Consider the following 19,755-nt stretch of genomic DNA (forward strand, 5'->3'; position numbering starts at 1 on the left):
CACCACACTCTCAAAAACTGCATAGATATAGACATAAAATATCGAAACTATATTTCATCAAGCTTCTAGGGAAGCAGTCAAGACTACTGCAAATTCTTCAGTACAGATGTGGCAGATTTTACTTTCCAAAAATGGCTGGGAAAATATCTCCTGTCCCACATATTTTCCTACAATGTAAAATTGCCACTCCTCCATCAAACAGTGGAGTCCTTCCTCATTTCCCTGAATGGAGGATGGTCCTATGACTATTTTGACCAGCTGACTCTGGCAAAGTAACGAAGTAAAGCTGTGCCAGTTCCAGGTGTAACCATGATATGGCCTAATTTTTCACTTCTTAATTCTTGGAAGTCAGCTGCCATGTAGTAAGTGCAAATAACCCACTGCCATGCTGTGAGAAGCCTGCACCACATGGAAAGACCCTGGAGGATGAGATGCCATGTGGTGAGAGGGGGAGGGGGGAGGGGGAGAGGGAGAGGGAGGGGGGAAGAGAGAGAGAGAGAGAGGCAGGCAGACACACCAAGGAATATCAAGGTATGTGAGACATGTGAGTGAGTGAAGAAACCACCTTGGACAATCAGCCCGATCAACCCTTCAGATGACATCAGCCCTGGCCACTATCTAACTGCAACTGCAGGAGAGACCTCAAGCAAGAAGTATCCATCTGAACCCTGTCAACCCAAAGAAACATGAGAAATAATAATAAATTGTTGTTTTAAGTTGTTAAGTTTTCAGGAGGATTGTTATACAGCAAAAGGTAAACAGAAAAACAAACAACCTGGTTATCTTCAACAAATAAATTACAAGGGGAAACAAACAGATTGATGGAGGGGAGAATCTATGGACTGAAAGTTTATGAAAGACTTAGGGGCTTCCCTGGTGGCGCAGTGGTTAAGAATCTGCCTGCCAGTGCAGGGGACTCAGGTTCGATCCCTGGGCCGGGAAGATCCCACATACCACAGAGCAAATAAGCCCATGTGCCACAACTACTGAGCCTGCACTCTACAGCCCATGAGCCACAACTACTGAAGCCCGTGCGCCTAGAGGCCGTGCTCCGCAACAAAAGAAGCCACCGCAACGAGAAGCCCGTGAGCCGCAATGAAGAGTAGCCCCAGCTCGCCACAACTAGGGAAAGCCCATGCGCAGCAACAGAGACCCAATGCAGCCAAAGATAAATAAATAAAATTTTAAAGTAAATACATAAATAAATAAAAGTTTATGAAAGACTTAAGATAATGTTTGAACTTTATTTGGATCCTGATTTAAACAAATAAATTGTGTTTTGAAAGTTTAATATATGTATGACACATTTGCAAATTTAAATATTGACTAGATTTTTGATGATATTAAGGAATTTTGTCAACTTTTTTTAGACTGATAATAGTATCGTGGTCATGCTTTTCAAAAGAGATCTTATCTTTAGAAATACATAGTCCAAAATTTATGGATAATATGGAATGCTGTCTACACTTACTTCAAAGTATTATAGGAAGGGGATAAGATCATGGAGATTTAAATGATACAAGATTGGACAGGAGTTGTTAATTGTTAGAGTTGGGCGATAAATACTGAGTTATACTATTCTGTCTTCTCTTGTGTATGTTTATAACTTTTCCATAATAAAAGATTTTTTCATGGGACTAACTTTTAAAAAAGTGTTCCCAGGTTGGCTGGACTCTCCTATATCTCTCAGAAGAAAATAAAATCTCTGGAAGGCTCTGAAGCATTTCATAGGAAGATTATTAGCTCACTTTTTTTAAATTTTTTTTTATTTTTAAAGAAAAGCACTAAATACGTGAGGAAGAAAGACACTACAGGTAAGAGCTGAGAAAACAAAGTTCAGAATCAAACCCACAAAGACAGCAAATATATATATAAGAAAGAGTATATGCAAGAATAATAAAGAAGGGGACTATCAAAACTGAACCAGAAGATTTGGAAAAGAACAAAACAGAACTTCTAAATATAAAAAAATTTATAATTCTTGAAAGGAAAAATTCAGTGGAGTGGTTTGGTAGTAGAACAGAACCAACAGAAGAAAGAATCAGTAGAAAGATCTGAAGAAATTATCCAAAATATAGCACAGATACTGAAAGATAGTAAATGTGAAAACAAAACAAACCAGTTTAGTAGAATTGGGGCACAAGATGGGGATGTACAATAAAATTCTACTTGTAATTCCAGAAGGATGTATTAGAGATTGAAAGAGTCAAAGAATTACAAAATTCCATAATTGATAAAAGACAGGAAGATTCAGGAAGCCCAGTAATCCAATAATAATAAAAAGAAATCTGTGCTTACACAAGTTATAATAAAACTCCAAAATAAAGACAAAAAGAAAATGCTACAGCATCCAAAAGAAAAGAATGATCACTTACAAAGCAGTGAGAATTACACTGACAGTTCACTTTTATGGAAGTCAAAAATAATTGAAAATAGATTCTAAATGCTGGAAAAAAATAGCTTTCAACCTAAATTATACATCCAGAGAAACTACCTTTCAAGAATGAGGGTGAGAAAAACATTTTCAGGCAAACATAAATGAGAGAGTTTACCTCCCAAAGACGCTCACAGGAGAAAATTTCAAAAGTCTGGTAAACTAGTACTGTTTAAGGGAAGTAATTCAGTCTAATGAAAAATATTCCAAAAAGGAAGGTCTAAAGTACAAAAAAAAAAAGGAAACTTGTTTGTAATTCTAAAAGTATTGACCATGTCTAATTAATTGGATTTTAAAATTCAGGTAGCAATAAACTCTGGGTATTAACAGAATATGATATGGGAAGGAATGTCAAACTTAAAGCATTCCTTAGCTCTTAGCATTATTCCGGAGAAGGGTAAAACTACTGACTAACTTTGGAACTTAAAAATGCATATTATGGGGCTTCCCTGGCGGCGCAGTGGTTGGGAGTCTGCCTGCCAATGCAGGGGACACGGGTTCGAGCCCTGGTCTGGAAGGATCCCACATGCCACGGAGCAACTGGGCCCGTGAGCCACAGTTACTGAGCCTGCGCGTCTGGAGCCTGTGCTCCACAACAAGAGAGGCCGCGATGGTGAGAGGCCCGCGCACCGCGATGAAGAGTGGTCCCCACTTGCCGCAACTAGAGAAAGCCCACGCACAGAAACGACGACTCAACACAGTCATAAATAAAAATAAATAAATAAATAAAAGAACGTGAATTTCTTAAAAAAAAAATGCATATTAAAATATGCAACATAATCACTAAAAGGTAAAATATGTAACTTCCACCCTAACAGAAAAAAATGTAGAAAGCAGAAAATAAGAAAAACAAAACTGTACCAACCTAAAAGAGGACAAAAAAGGAGAATAAAAAAGAAAGAACATAAAGTTATACAAACAGAAAGCAAAAATGTGCTAAAGATGAATCAGAATCTATCACTCATCACCATCAATTTTAATGGATTAAATACTGCATTTAAAAGTAAAGATTGTAAAACTGGATTTTTTAAAAAGTCCAACCATGGTTTATCTACAAACAGACACAAGATACAAGGTATATTGAAAATAACAGAATGAATACACATAAGGTACCACAGATTTATTAATACAAAATAAATTAATCTTTAAGGCAAAAAGCATTACTAGAAACAAAGAGAGTCACATAAAAATTCAATTCACTAAAAAGATAAACTATAAATGTAGATGTACTTAATAACATGGCTTTAAAACAAAGCAAATATTAGCAAAAAACATAGTATAGAAAATCAATATAGTAAAAAATTGCTTCTTTGAAAGAAGACTAATAAAATTAACAAACCTCAGGTTAGATTGATCAAGAAAAATAAGAAGCACAAATCAATAACATTAAGATTTTAAAGGGAAAAATAACAGATCCAGATTACAAAAATGACAAATGATGATATTATAAACAACATGTCAATAAATTTTAAAATAGAAGAAAAAAGGGAAAATCTAGAAAAGTATAAGTTACTAAAATTGAAAAATAGAAATTCTGAATGTCTCATAGCCATTAAAACATTTTGATCACCAGTTTTACAGTTCCATACGGAAACCACTTGGCCCAGATAGTTTAACAACTTGTCTGATCATTCAAAGAAAAGATAATTGACATGTTATACATAATAAAGAGACTATTATATTCTATTTCAGAGAATGGGATGGGAGCGGAATAGTAGCAGAAATACTCTCCAGCTCATCTTATAAGGATAGTATATTTCCGATACCAAAACCAGACAGGGACAGTATAAGAATGGAAAAATGGAGGCCAATGTCACTCTTAAACAGAGATGCAAAAATCCTATACATACACACACACATATATATACATATATACACATATATATGTACATATACATATATAAGCAATATATATTATATTACATATTATAATATATATATTAACAAACCAAGTTCAATTGTGTGTAAGAAAGAAACTATATATCTGCCAGGTTTCAAGGTTGGTTCAACAGTATAAAATCTATTAATATACCTCACCAAGTCAACAGGTTAAAGAAGAAAACTCATGTTTTTATCTCAATAGTTTATCTCAATAGTTTCAGAGAAAGCATTTGTCTTTGTCTTCATTAAGGACAGTTACCATATTAAAATCAGATGAAGGATAACAGTGGCTGAGTGGTAAACAGTTTATACTGCCCTCTCAGATGGTGAAGAAAATATGATTTGAAACAACTTTTTCAGGTTTAAATGAGGTCTTCCAAAAGTATTACATTGAGGAGATGTGTCCACACAGGGTGATCTATGACTCCACAAAGTCTTAAAGAACATGAGCTATAATTCCCATAAAACTATCTTGCTTTTGAAGCATTTAATATTTTTAAGCACCAAAAAAGAAAGTAGAAGGCAGTGATAACCATTATTATGAAGATTTACCTTGAGTTTATGTTCTTTCCTGTTTACAATCACAGCTGTGATTTGCTGGTCCATGAAAATGAGAATGGTGACCAACAAAGCAGGTATAGCAGCTGCAAGGTACACCCACCAGGGGTTTCCTCCAAATGGTGGAACAAACCAACCTCGGTTTAGACTTGTTGGCTTTAAGTAGAGAGAAAACATTTTTTAAAACAATATTAATACATACTACTTGGTGAAAAGTCAGTGGGGGAGACACACTTTTATATTTGGAGAGCCAACATATTAAAAAATAGAAACAGTTTTACTGATAGCTTGGACAAAGATTATTCAGCAAGAACTTCCTAAAGGAGGTTATTTTTAAGGCAATGTTTTAAATGAAGGAAACTAAGAATATACGGTGATGGAAAAGAAGTAAATGCCAATTTGCATATTTAGGATGCTCCAAGATAAGAATCAGGATGGAAGAAAGTGATTTAAGTTTAAGGGGTAGCCATAAGAAAAACCCAAATGTAATATTCAGTAAGGAGGTAGGCAAGAAATTACAAAACAACCATGAATTTTGTTCATGGGTTTTAGCGATTATACAGAAGTTGTTTCTACTACTGCCAAATTGCAATCGTTTCATGATATAATACATAAAAAGCTACAAATATTTTATGTTATAATTAAGCTTATTTAAATACCCTGATCTTTCTTATTTTCATATTTTCCTATTCTTTTCCTAATTTTAAACAATATAAATAAACTAAAACAGAATCCTAACTATGAATTATTTTCTCCACATTTACTATGAAGAAAGCTTCACTTCTCCTCTGAAGATATTTCTGTCTCACTTTGCTCATAACTCCATCACTGAATCTATTCACATTTTACTACCTTTACCAGGTTGTGAGCTTATAAGGAAAGGAACTTTGTCTTGCTCTTCAATGCATTTCAGATTCCCAGTATAGGGCTTGACTCAAAGCAAGCATTCAATAAATATTGACTTAACTAATGACTGAATAAATGAGCACTTACCTTTGCTAATAAATATATCATGGCAGAGAAAATGCAAAAAACATTTTATTTGCTATAACATAGACATCCCTTCCTCATCAGGTAGTCATTAAGCTAAAACTGCAGTTCGTTTAATTTTTCTTAGCAAATATATGGTTCTCAGTGATGGAGAGAGAGGTTAGGAGTGTTCTAGAAAATAAGTGAAAGACTTGTGGTGAAAAATTAGATAGGGATATTTAAGAATGAATGAAATGTAAATTTTACTCATTAGACTTGTACATACCCACAGGTTTATAAAATGAATAATTCCTATATCTTTGTAATAATTAAAATGCACATTATATATACACATGTGTGTATATGGCAGGTAGTTTGGTGGCAGGAAAAGAGCACTGAATTAGTAATGTAACCTTAGGTATTTTACTTAATTTTTATAAGCTTCAATCTCAACTTCATAAAATCAGGATGATGATAGTTACATTGCAACCTAGAATTATTATATGGATCAAGGTTATAAGTTGTTTGAAAATACTCTGGATATTTTTAAATACTCTAAAAATATAAAGCAGAGTTTATAATGTTACCATAAGGTATTTCCAATAAAAATCAATATAATGTGAACCTTGCATTTAGTCGTAGTCAGGCATTTAATTTTAGTGAAAAAATAGACAAAATGTATATATGCACCTAGCAATTGACCATCTATAAAATAAAGAAATGGATAATTGTACAAAACTAACTCAAAGAGAAATATAACAAACTAGAATAGGGGAAAGGAAAGAAAACCAAAGAATTCCAGGAATGACCAAAAGACAAGTTCACCTACCTTGAACTCACTTGGCACAATCAGTTTTGGAGTATCCACACCTACCAGGGCATCTATTACACAAAAGATGAGAATGGACAAGATAATGGCAAAGTCACTGATCAGTTTTCTTGCCTGGGAAAATAAAAAAGAAACCAGGGACCATTAGGCACTGGATATATATATTTGCCTCTGTTTGAAGTGAATGAAGAATTCTATATTTGCTAACAGTTTACACTAACAGCTTCATTAAATTAAAGGAGCTGTCGTACTGCAGAGAGATTATTTTTAAAATTGCTTTTGTATCACTTTCTTACCTGGCCAGAAATAATCTAATTGCACAGAACAGGTCAGAGAGAAAGAGAGAGAGAGAGAGAGAGAGTGTGTGTGTGTGTGTGTGTGTGTGTAGGCAGGGGAGGGGAATCAAAGATAATATATCCTTGAAGTACTGTACAAACACTCTTCCTGTATGCAATACAAAGGAGACCAGAATAAGGATGAAATCTCAAGGCATATTATAAAATCTGCACAAAAATACAGAATTCTGTTTATTATTTGGGAGGTAGCATTGTGAGTACAGAGCAAGATAAATTCCACAGGGAACTTGAAAACTCCAAGAACCAAGCAGGGAAAGTGTTTACAGTTCCAGTCTAATGAATGGGCTTAAGACCTCAGAGAAAAAAAAGCGATGGAAGACAGAAATCTGATGGTTTCACTAACTTTGCCAAAGAAAATATTTTTCACTCTTGGCTAGTGCTTAAAATCTCCTGTATGTGGAGCATCTCTTTCTCCACCACTTCTTAAGTGTGGTCACCTAAACTTCCTAAGTACCTGCCTCTGGTCAGGACAAGGGCTGGGCTTTATGGGAGCGCATTAAACCCAAACCTTTCCCATGGAGTGGGTGCAGAATGGCCATTTCTGAGTCAGTAGCGGAACATGGGACCATTTAGTTGGGTGGCGGTTCCTCTGCGGTGCCTGGTGGCACTGACAATGGCCTACGAGCATTACTATAGCACAGACAGCTGAGTCTCCCTGTAAGGTATTTACGCATGGTTGTGCATAATTTGATCATTCAACAAAAATTTACTTAGCACATTCAGCCCTCTGTATTCACAGCTTCTGCCTCCGTGAAAACGGAGGGCCAACTGCAAGTAACCTAATACTTTGCTTGGCACTAGGGATACCACAGTAAACAAAACAGACACAATCCATGTCTTCATGAAGTTCACAGTCAAGTCATACATGAGGAAGCCTGCTCCTAAACGAAATCAGGATTTATTCAGCCGTGATCACGTAATCTCAGAGTAAGCAGTCAGCTTTCTGGTGCCGCTAGGTGAAGAGAGATCAGTGATGGGCTGAGTGGCTGCACAGTTCTCAGGACAGAGGGTCTTTGGAAAGAGTAGTAGGACTACTGCAATCAGGTGTTCAACAGAAACTGAAGTGGAGAATGGAATTACTTGGCGATGTGGGTGTGAAGGACATGGTAGTGCTCAATTCTTGACGGTGACCAGGTGTCAGGAGCCTTGGGTACTAAGTAGCAGCAGGATCAAAGATGGCCATTTGGCCAGAAGTTCGAGGACTGGTTTAGCTTTCTGGAGAAGTACACACAGAGGAGCAGAGAGCCAGCTATGGGACTGTTAGGGGCAATTTAACACCAAGCACAAATAGATGGCAGGGATCAATTTGGGGAAAACATATAGTACAGCAGTTAGAAGCACACAGTTTCTATAGTCAGATTACCTGGGTTGGAACTCCAGTACCATTATTTCCTACTTGTAAATACTTATCCTTTCTTAGCTTTAATTACTCCAACTGCAAAATGTAGCCAAGATAATCCCTACAACTTCATCGGTCTGTCATAAGAATTACACAGGATAAGCCATGAAAGTGCTTTTTAGCACAGCACCTGCAGCATCACAAACTCTCCTAATATACATTAAATCAGGTTATTTCAAGTTCCACAAAGCCTCTTTGGCTGCAGAAACCATTGGAATAACTAAATAATCTACTGCCAGGAGGTCTCTGAAAGAAATCTTGAATTCCAAGAAACAAGAAATAAAAACCCAGTAATAATATGAAACTGCCACTCAGAGCTCATTATGGTTGGAAGTATCTGGAATCCCTGCAGAAAAAGGATGCTTCCCAGGGGCTCAATACAGGAGGAAACACCCATTTTCTTAAGTTTTGTGCAAGTAACTTTTCACACGGGCAGCTCAGGATGGTCTGGCAAGAGACGGTCATTGTGAAGCAGGCTCAGGAGTATATTAAGATGTTACAGCAGCCTCTCTGGTCTGGTAGGTCATGAATCAATGCAAGACCAGAGGTCACTGCCAAGGCAAAAAAGAAGTTCTCTCTTCTTTATCACCCTCCCAATCCTTACGCAGCAGATCCAACTTGCTGACAGCTCAGATATCCTACAAGTTGTTCTTTCTAAAGAGGGTAATGGTTATTAAAAAGGCAGTTCTCCTCCTTTCCCCACCCCCCCCCCCATAAACAGGAGAAGGGAAGTAGAGGGTAGCAAATGAATCCAATTGGCCGTTTCTTGGTAGAAATGCCCCTAGGGCCCACACCTCTGGCCCTTCTAGGGGACAGATCTGCCTGAGCAGAATCACTACCAGGCACCGGGGAAGTGCTGTTCCTTTACTTAGGAGAGGAGCCATTCTCAGCCTTCCATAAACCGAGCACTGAAGCCCTAAACCTGCTTTTTCAGTAGTTTTCCTCATTTTAATTAACGGCAGATTATTTTTTTCCTATTGCTTAGGCCCAAAACTTTGGACTATCCATGCAACTCTTCTCTTTCTCTCACATCCTACGTCCAACAGGTCAGCAAATTACCTTCAAAACATATCCGGGATCCTGTCTCTTCTCATCACCTCCATTGCTATTCCCACCCTTATCTAAACCACCACTTTATCTCATATGGTTCCTGCTTCCTGTCTCTATACTCACCAACTTGAGGACACTGCCAAGGTATCACCCTGAATAATCACGTTAAAATTTAGGTCAGATAATGTAGAAGGCAGAGTAATGCCCCTCTAAAGATGCCTGGTTCCTGGAACCCGTGAATATGTAATGTTACTCGGCTAGGGAGAATCAGAGTTGCAGACAGAATTAAGGCTACTAATCAGACGAACTCGTGATTAGGGAAACCATCCAGGATTATTCCAGAAGGTCCAGTGTAATCACAAGAATCCCTGTAAGTGAAAGGGGAGGCAGGAGAATCTGTGTCAGAGTGATGCAGCGTGAGAAAGACTTGACTGGCCACTGCTGGCTTTGAAGATGGAGGAATAGGGCCAAGAGCCAAGGAATGTGGGCAGCCTCTAGAAGCTGGAAAAGGCAAGGAAAGACAGTCTCCCCCAGAGGCTTCAGAAAGAACACAGCCCTGCCAACACCTTGATTTTAGCCCGTTGAGATATGTTTCAGACTTCTGACCTCCAGGTCTCAAGACAGTAAATGTGTTGTTTTAAGCCATCGTGTTTGTGGTAATTTGATACAGCAGCCATGGGAAACTAATATAAATAAACAGATAGTTTGGGCTCCCCTGGTGGCGCAGTGGTTAAGGACCTGCCTGCCAATGCAGGGGACACGGGTTCAAGCCCTGGTCTGGGAAGATCCCACATGCCACGGAGCAACTGAGCCCGTGCACCACAACTACTGAGCCTGCGAGCCACAACTACTGAAGCTCACGCGCCTACAGCCCGTGCTCCGCAACAAGAGAAGTCACTGCAATCACAATGAGAAGCCCACGCACAGCGACGAAGAGTAGCCTCCGCTCGCCGCAACTAGAGAAAGCCTGCGCACAGCAACGAAGACCCAATGCAGCCAAAAATAAATAAATTTAAAAAATAAATTAAAAAAATAAAATAAAATAGTTTATTTAAGTTTAATTATTAGTTTCACAAATTTATATATAATATATTTATATATAAATTTGGTAGAACCCCTTGGCAATGGCATTCTTGTCAAGTGTGGCACTATTATACTATAGGTATAACAGTAGCTAAAAAGTCAAATGTTAATAATTCAGGATTACATTTCTTAAAATGTATGGGGAAAGAAAAGATACTCTATTAATAATACTGCTTAACCTCATTAAAAATCACAGCTAGGGTGATATGTTCTGTACAGTATACTCACTTCTATTTCCCCTTCCTTCCCCTTAAATTGTACAATACGGTTCAGGTACATCAGAAATCACTCCTGGAGAGTGTTTATTGTAAGACATTCATTTCTAAGATAGTGGATCTGGTTTGAACTTCATAGTCAAGGAAATTGATTTTTCCCAGGCCACTTTTGTATTCAACTCTAAATCCTCTAATTAGCGAAGGCAGGTAGGGGTGCTATTTTAGCAGGCTCTTCAGGTCTTACACTGTACTAAAATTAAACTTTAATTTGAACTGCCCGAAAAATGTCAAGCGCTGAGTATACAAGCTTACTAGATATACTCTAGGACCCAGGTACAGGAGCATGGCATCTGACTTTAAGGAAGTAAGAATCACTTTATTTGGGTCCTTCTCACATTTCCAAACACATTTAGCAAAACAAACATGTATGAATTTCCTTTCATTTTTTTAGTTTATTTTATCTTCCCTTTTCATCAAACTTGATCTCTTGCAAAAACTCCAGAACAGTACCCTTTTATGTGTCAATATATAAAGAAAGAAATCAAATTAGAAACCCATAGTCCCTACTTCCCTACTAGCTATTACTGGTAATGATTAGAAGTGCCAAAGTTTTCATGAGAAAACTGTTCCCACTAGATTTCATGCCCAATCCTGTGGATTCAGAGGCCTCAACTTTAGCTTGGACAAACATCATAACTAATGGGTCCATCCAATCAAATGCTAAGTCTCTCTAGGCTCAAACTTCAATATCCTAGGAATATAAACTATCACAATCTAAATGAAACACAAGTTAACTCATATATGTCAAGGACTAACTATAAAAAGTTTGCAGTCACAGATGTGCTATGACATATAATAATTCCTACCTCCATTCATGAATGGGGAAAAGGAAAGCGTGTTTCAACTAAGATTCTTGTATACCAGAATGGTTTTGAGCTCTTTTATTTTTGTTTACCATTTTTTAATTATAAAATTGGAGAGGAGAAAAATATTTCTGTCCTCTGCAGAATTACAAAATATCTCAATCTAATAAAGAGCAACCAGCTTAAATATTTAAACTATCAAAGCAAAGAAGAAATTGAGTGGATGGGAAGGGAAATTCAAATAACCATCTAATAAATCTATTATACACATACTCTTCATGAAGGATGGTACTGTATTAGTTATTAAGAGAGTCATAATCATTGAGACACCAACAGTGAGAAGCTAGTTAATTTACAGGGGAAAAAAATGAATTGGGTTCCTCTGAAGCCCCAGAGGATATTTGGTTTTCACTTTGCGAGGACTGCAGCTGCTCCTAAATTAACTGGGGGAAAGGCTGTGCGCCTGCAGAGCAGTTCTCAATGGATGGAGCTGTTATAAAGAGACAACTACAGCAGCAGGCACGCTGTGGGTTCTCAATAAATATTAATTCAGGATGTCAATTCCTTGCATGATCGCCATGCTTGGAAAATGCTAAACAACGGTGTAAAAACGCATTTATTCTAGATGAAAAAAAGTGCGTCAGACAAATATGTTTCTTTTGGCAGTCATGAAAAGGCACAAAATACTATGAAAATTTTAAAATTTGATCCCCCTCCCCCATAGCCAATGCTATACAGCACTATAAAAGAAATAAGCATTACTATCAGCACAGCAATCATAATACACTGTATTTTGAATCAATACCCACTATAATTAGAATTCAATAAAAGGAAAGTCTGATTTAGACTCCAGGATTTTAATGCCATAAGCTATAAAGTCAGAGAAATTCAGGGAACAAAGAAGGGAATCAGATTGGGCAATTTATCTAGGAGGGGCTTAGAGCTTGCCAGTGAAAGTCTACTAGAAAAAAAAATTGTTTTTCCAAGCAGGGAACAGAGGGGAGTAGGCCTAATCAAGTGGTTCAGCCGGGAAGCTAAGGAGATGTTAGCAGTCATGGGCCTCTTCCTCTATTCTGCCTCAGACTGAGCAGTAGAACAAAAAGACCCAAATGCGTGAGTGCCAGAAGCAAATGAGTAAATCACCTGGGAAATACTATGTCCCAATCTGGTCACTATATTCTAAGTTGAAACTGAAAATCTGGAGTTGACTCAGAGAAGGATGACCAGTAGAATAGGAGTCCAGAAATCACATCTCATACAAAATGATAGGAGGCCTAAAGAAGCTGTAGGGAGAAATTGCCTTCAAATATGTGAAATCTGTCATAGGAAAGAAAGACTAAACTTGTTCTGTGTAGCTTCGAGGGCAACGGCAGATCCCGAGGACGAGGCTGTAGAAAGGCAGATTTGTGTTTCTATCAGGAATGCCTTCGGAGGTGTAAAGTTCCTGTTCTGGGAAGCATTCGAGCAGCCCAGAGATGAGTGCTTGTCAGAAATGAAGAGGCAATGTTGGACTAGATGGTATTCAAAGTCCTAATACTAAAATTCAATGATTAAGACCCAATTGTCAAAATTTCTTGATCCTCTAGTAGGGTCTTCTTGGATATATCCCCCCAAAACCATTACAATAAAGGGCTTTAAAAGGAAGGTGGTTTTATAATTTACATTAAGGTACAAAATTTTTAATTTAAAAAGAACTGGTAAGTCATATGTATAAATGAGACAGTCTAGAAATGGAGCAGGAGATCATTTTGTGTTAATGGATAGATTTCAATGCTGGTGACTTTTCTATGGTGCTTCTGACCAACAAGGTACCACGGTCAAAATGACTTCTGTCCAAAGACTACCTCTATGCCGCCATTAAAACCTCTCACATAACATGGCAAAGGGACTTTGCAAACAAACAAAACTCTCAAAAACACTTTGGCCAAACAATGCTCCCAACCTTTTTTTTCTTCGGGCTCAATTCAGGTTGACTGTATTTTTTGTTATATATCCACAAAAACTTTAGTATTTGTAATCTTTGTTGAATGTTGAACAGATTGGGTTGTGTTCAGAACCTAATATCCCTCTGTCATTCTTAAGAAAAAAATATGAAAGTGAGTTTTGAATTAAAAACAAATTTGACTTTAAAAATTATTTTCCTTGGTACAAGATAACACAAGAATTTGAAAATCTGATTCCCTTTCACTGACAGCAAAGTCATTTTCCAAATGAGCTTCAATGGTAGGATGTGGTCTGATGTTTCTGCAAGAACCAGCCAAATGTCACCCAGTATTATTAACACTAGGATGGGACAAAGAATACAGGCCCACTATTTCTTCCTCATATTTGGATACATTATTTGTTTTAATTTGATAGTTTTTACCATTCACCAAAAAAATTTCTGAGAGAAAAAGAACACAGGGTAGGGATGTTACCTGATTCTTGTAAAGAGCTGTTTATAAACTAAACACATCCAACATTAATAGAATTGTCACAGGCCAAAATGCCAACTAAGAATCATGGTTCCAAAAATACAGCTAATTGTAGAATCCTAAACTGTGTTTTATATGGATAAAAACTAACGTGTCACCTAACTAAAATGCTCAATGTGTTTTCACTGAAATTCCTGAAGCCCTACACTTTTTTCTCACCCATAAAGCCAGTTCCTCAAAGACCACTATCAATTTACTTAGGTCACATGAAGTCACCAAAGTGTGATCCTATAGTAGACAGTAAGCATGAATAGGGCAGAAGGACCAAAATGAATCACCTCATTTAAAAACTCAAAAATCTAACTTATTCAATAAATACATATTAAGTTCCTACTATATTCCAGGCCCATGAATGACTTGTCTTTGTATCCTTACCATCCAGTGTTGTATCAAGCAGACATTAGACTCAAAATAAGTTTTTTCAATATTGAACGAATATACTAATTAACTATAGAATTTAGAATACTGTTAATTTTTTTAAGAAGGATATCAAAGAACATTCTGCTCAAATGTCATCTCAATAAACAACAGACGTTGCCAAAGCTATTAACGGTACCTGGAACTTACTGATCTTCTCTATTTAAATGACAATAACAACCAGGAGGATATTAAAGAACCTTACCATTACATCAATTCATGGGAGTGTTAGAACTGTTACTTTTTCTAAGGGGAGGAAAAAGAGGAAATTACGTAGATCCTTAAGAAAAACATGTTCATGCCAATTACATACATCAACCAGCCACACTGCATCTGACTATATTAAAGTATCAGTAATTCTGCCTAATTCAGAGGCTCTGTAGCTTGATGAGTTCTACTAATCACAATCCTGCTCCATCTTTAAGCTGACTGCTTTCCTTTTGCCTCTACATATTGCAGTGATGGCATCTCTGCTCCATGAGCACCACCACTTGTTGGCAGGGGACTCTGGAAGAACATTTCCTGGTAATACCCCAGGCCACCTGCCACAGAAGATCACAGATTATGCTGTGATGCTCCTTCAGGAAGTTTTGATGCCAAAACACTGGCGAAAGACTTGAGGCCGACCTAACAGAAGAGTAAATGTATGGGATTAACAGACTAATGCACCCCTCTGAAAGGGATGGGGAGCCCAAAGGGGGCAGTCAGTGGGGTACTGCTACTCCACCATGTTCCACTGAGCATTAGGGCTCTCTGGAAGTGCCTGATAGACAAATCAAATTCCTGATGGACAGGCTAGCAAAGGCAAACTGTTTCATCTTAAGTGCTCACACTTATGGACTGCCAGTGGCTTCATGACGGAGGGGAAGAGTGGATAACCAACCCTGGTCTAGGCAAAGGCAATGAGATACTGAACTAGGGGAACCTAAGTGTACACATAAAGGAGAGCGATTACAGCAGGATAATCGAGGGGGCTGATGAGTTTAACTTGATAAAGAAAAACTTGGAAAGGTAAATACGATGGATAGCATCTTTTATCATACCAGATCCATTTCTACTCTTTTCCACCAGGCTCTCTGCCTTGGGAGGCTGACCTGTGTGGTCTACAATAGGCTCACTTGCCCTCCAGATTCCAGAAGCATTCAGCCTGGGCAGGCCATGGGGGGAAGAGAGAGATCAGAGCATTGATTCCCATAGCTATATCCCCTTGAGGTTGCCTCGGACTGGCTAAACCCCTCAATCCAAAGTCATGGGGCCTTTCAGGAAAGCTCTCTCTACCATTTTGCCTTCCCCAGGTTCCAGCAACCACTCCTTTTCCACATCCTTTGAGTGAGGGATAGTAACAGTCCCACTGCTACCAGACACTACACTCTCCCTTGTGGTTTCCCTAAACCTGATCTCACCTTTGCAAATGATGCTTTCATTAAACCCCTCAGACTATCCTAATTTGAGTGTATAATTTGCTTCCTGCTGGGACTCTGACTGATACACCAAGTATGATTTTAAGATTTTGATCTTGGGTGGCTGTGAAGAGAGGTGATATTATTAGCTGAGGTAAGGAGTACCAGAAGATAAGGACGTTCCACTGTGGAAAGACAACCCCATGTTTTGAATTTGCTACATGGCGACTGTGGATCATCCACAGAGAGAGGTTGGCAGCAGCTGCAAAAGCAGACCTGGCACAAAGATGGAGAAGATAATGAACTTTTGGGAATCTGTAAGTCCTGATCATTGCTATAAGCACAAGTTGAATACAGAGAACTTATTTTAGGAGATGGAATCAGAAAACTCTCTTTAAAATTATAGAATACTAGAGTTTAAAGGATGTTAACCGTCATCTAGCTGGGCTCTCCCTTTATGCGTGTGGACTAAAGTCCACAGTTAGCTATCAAAGGGCGCACTGTTAGTTAATGGCAGTGCTGGCACTAGCATCTACGGCTTCTGGGTTCCTACATCTGTGCTCTTCCCATAAATTGCAGCATTTATCTCTACTTGACTGGTTTCCACTAGTCAACAAGTATTGAGTACTAGCCTGCATCCAACCTGGTGCTAATTGATGTGAGGAGTAAAATAAAAGTATAACAGTTTCCCAGCAGTTTACAGTCTTCATCGACTAACAACTCATGCAAAAGTTTGGAAATGAGAGTGCAAGATAGCAATGACTGTGTAAGTTAAAGGAGAATTGGACATTTTGTACGGCAAGGACACTGCCATCCAGTATTAGCATTTTGCAATTTTAGAGGTTTCATGTGAATTGTTGGTGTGAGTGAGGAAGCAGTAACAGTTAGGCTTGATTACTGTCACAGTAGTCAAGGACTATCTAACTTATCATGTTTAAGCATATGTTTTAATTGTAGAATACAGTATACAAGTATAAGAATCTATAAACCTATGTGCTCCTACCTATAGAGACCATCCTTCTAAATGACAGTTTAAATGAAAACATGTTTTGGCAAGTGAGAGGAAAAAAAGATGCTCTTATTATTCATGTATGTGTGTATGAATTTATGTATGTATTATTATTTAGCTATAAATGTGAAGTGAGTAGGGGAGATGACAGAGCGAAAGCCTACACACTTAAACGTTACTCCTTAGAAATCACATATATTTTCTCCTGCCTGTTTATTTTATAATTTGGTGTAAACAATTGTAAACAATGCTGAGAACCTTCTCAATAGGAATTGTAATTAGAATGCTATCATTATTCTATTTTCACATATTCAACATTTTTCAACATTTCTCAATAGCATTTATCAATGTCTGAGAAATTACCTGCTTGGGCTCTTATAAGGGGCAATTTCTTTAAGTCTAAAGAGCTATTATCAATTTGGGAATTACTGCTGGGAAAAAAAGGTGATGTCTACATAAACAGTTAAACTTCATCACTATTCATCTTAAGGTTGAAATTATTTTGCCAACTACAATTTACAAGTGCTTCACAAATTTTCTACTTTTCTACCTACTACTATGCCTAAATAATATCAGACTTTGGCAAATGAAAGATATAAAAAGGGTGATGATTCCCAAAGTGTGAGCCAAAAAAAAAAAAAAAAAGATGCCCTATGAATTAATAATTAAGAAGGAAAAGCCTCAGTAGAGAAGAAGAAATCATCCTCAAAGACCTCTACCCAGGAATCTGTTCTACACGTAATATACCACTGAAGAGGTGGATCAAGTAAGCACATTTCCCAGTGCATGAACTAGTGTTACAAGCTCAAATGTCTTCAGGGACATGCACTGAATCTGAATGTGTGAAGCAGCCAAGTCCTAGACAATAGAGAGTTGTGAGGACAATAATTACCTGCAAAGGACAGGTTCCACCTAAGCCTCCAAGTGTGTATGTGTGTGTTTACAAGTTTGTGTGAACTAAACAAGTTTGTGTGCATGTGCGAACTAAAAAAAGAATGTCTGGGGGTTGAATTCTGCCTGTGGACCACCAGTTTGTGATGTCCATTTAAGGCAGACAAAGTTGAACACTTCTTCCTACATTTCACTTTGAGGAAATGTTTCATTCTTTGGGCCAGCTAGCTTGGGACATTTCATTACAGCTGTGGTCTGAATGTTGCGACCCTCCAAAATCCATATGTTGAAATTCTAACCCACAAGAAGATGATATTAGGAGGTGGGGCCTTAGGAAGAACATGAGGATGGAGCCTTCAGGAATGGCATTAGCGTTCCTATAAAGGACACTCCGCAGAGCTCCCCAGACCTTCTACCTCCTGAGGGCACAGTGAAAAGGTGCTGGCTAGAAACCAGGAAGAGGGCTCTCACCCAACCATGCTGGCACCTGATCTTGGACTTCCTGGCCTCCAGAGCTGTGAGAAACAAATTTCTGTTGTTTATAAGCTCTCCAGTCTGGTATTCTGTTATAGCCACCCAAACAGATTGAGACAATCATCAAACCTTCCCTTTATTTTCCATTTTAAAAGAAATATCAGAGAGTCAAAACATTTCCTAGCTGAAAGTGAATATATTAATTGTCAGTTTCATTTCCCAGGAATTAAGAAAAGGAACTTTATCGACTGCATCTCATGTCTTCCAAAGTTCTCCTGCTCCTTCTACACAGAACACAGGAGGAGAGATTCATGAGATTTCAGCTGTAGAGAGCAGCTCATTGATAAAAATCAGGTATAATCAACATTACTAAGAAGTATTGACACCCTAAACAGTGAGAACTGAACTGTAAAGCAAAGGATTAGTTTCGTTCTGCAGGTAAAAACACAAAATGCCATTAACTAAATGTTGGTCTTATCTTGTAGTCTCTCAAGGAACCACAGTTTTGACTTTGAGCTCACCTAAGCATATTAATGGGAGACAGGATGTCTGCACAACTCAGCTCAATTATCTGTGTTTCCATAGTAGGGCATTCATCACTATGGGAAGGAAAGGTTGGCTCAGATGACACTCATATCTTACACCAGTACTTGTGTAACACGGCTCAAGCTTACTCCTACAGCCCATGATTCAACTACTCAATTACTCTCATGTGCAGCTGATGAACAAAGAGTTCTATGTCAAAATTCCTGATTAATATGAAAAGAGTTTTGGCTTAGGTACTTAAACACACTATGGATTTAGAAGGTCTTTTCTTAACTTGTGCATTTTTATATAGAATACACCCCACTTTTTTCTTTCAGTACAGTTGGAATTACAACAGTCAGAATTTAGGATAGAATTACGTGAGCAAAATCCTTGGATGGTTTTTCAAAGCTAGACTACAATTATATTAAGAATATGTATGCACATAGACACAGACTGGAAAGCAATTTTTTAAATGCACAAAATTATATCGGAAAGGTTGAATTACAGGTGCCTTCTTCATTTTGTAAAGCTGTATTATTGTTAATACAGTGGGAATTCAATGAAAATTACTTAAAGCTCAGGTACTTACCGTGGTTGGAAAATAACGACTAGTTTTGAATTTTTTCAGAGCCATAGAAGAGGTGTAGGTGCCCAAGAAAAGGATGAAAGACATGAGAGTGATATCAGGAACAAAACCACAGTTGTTGCCCATGAGATTTCCTCCATATTTCAAACACTCCTTCGTCGTCAGAAGTGCCCAGTCAAAGGTAGCATTATGGTGCTGAAGAAGAAAAACAGGAAAATTTTTCTAGGGAACACTGTGCCACAACAAAAGCAGCTTTTGATACTTGATGGGCTATATACGGAATTAATGCTAAGAGTCTCTGTAAAACAGCCTGAGGGTAAACCATTGGAAGGTGACACC

The 19,755-nt window shown here is 37.9% G+C and overlaps 1 protein-coding gene across 3 annotated transcripts in view; it reads right to left on the minus strand.

The window, feature by feature from the left end:
• Positions 1 to 19,755, minus strand: part of SLC4A4 (solute carrier family 4 member 4) — a 346,852-nt gene that overhangs the window by 34,476 nt on the left and 292,621 nt on the right. For all 3 annotated transcript variants that reach the window (XM_068542846.1, XM_068542845.1, XM_068542847.1), the window contains 3 exons: positions 19,420 to 19,611; positions 6,672 to 6,785; positions 4,868 to 5,029 (listed from right to left, as the gene is read on the minus strand). In XM_068542846.1, the coding sequence (XP_068398947.1) occupies positions 4,868 to 5,029; positions 6,672 to 6,785; positions 19,420 to 19,611 (468 nt within the window). The remainder of the gene's footprint in view (positions 1 to 4,867; positions 5,030 to 6,671; positions 6,786 to 19,419; positions 19,612 to 19,755) is intronic.

The sequence above is a fragment of the Eschrichtius robustus genome, chromosome 4 (genome assembly GCF_028021215.1).
Source record: "Eschrichtius robustus isolate mEscRob2 chromosome 4, mEscRob2.pri, whole genome shotgun sequence".
In the NCBI taxonomy this organism is placed as follows: Eukaryota; Metazoa; Chordata; class Mammalia; order Artiodactyla; family Eschrichtiidae; genus Eschrichtius; species Eschrichtius robustus.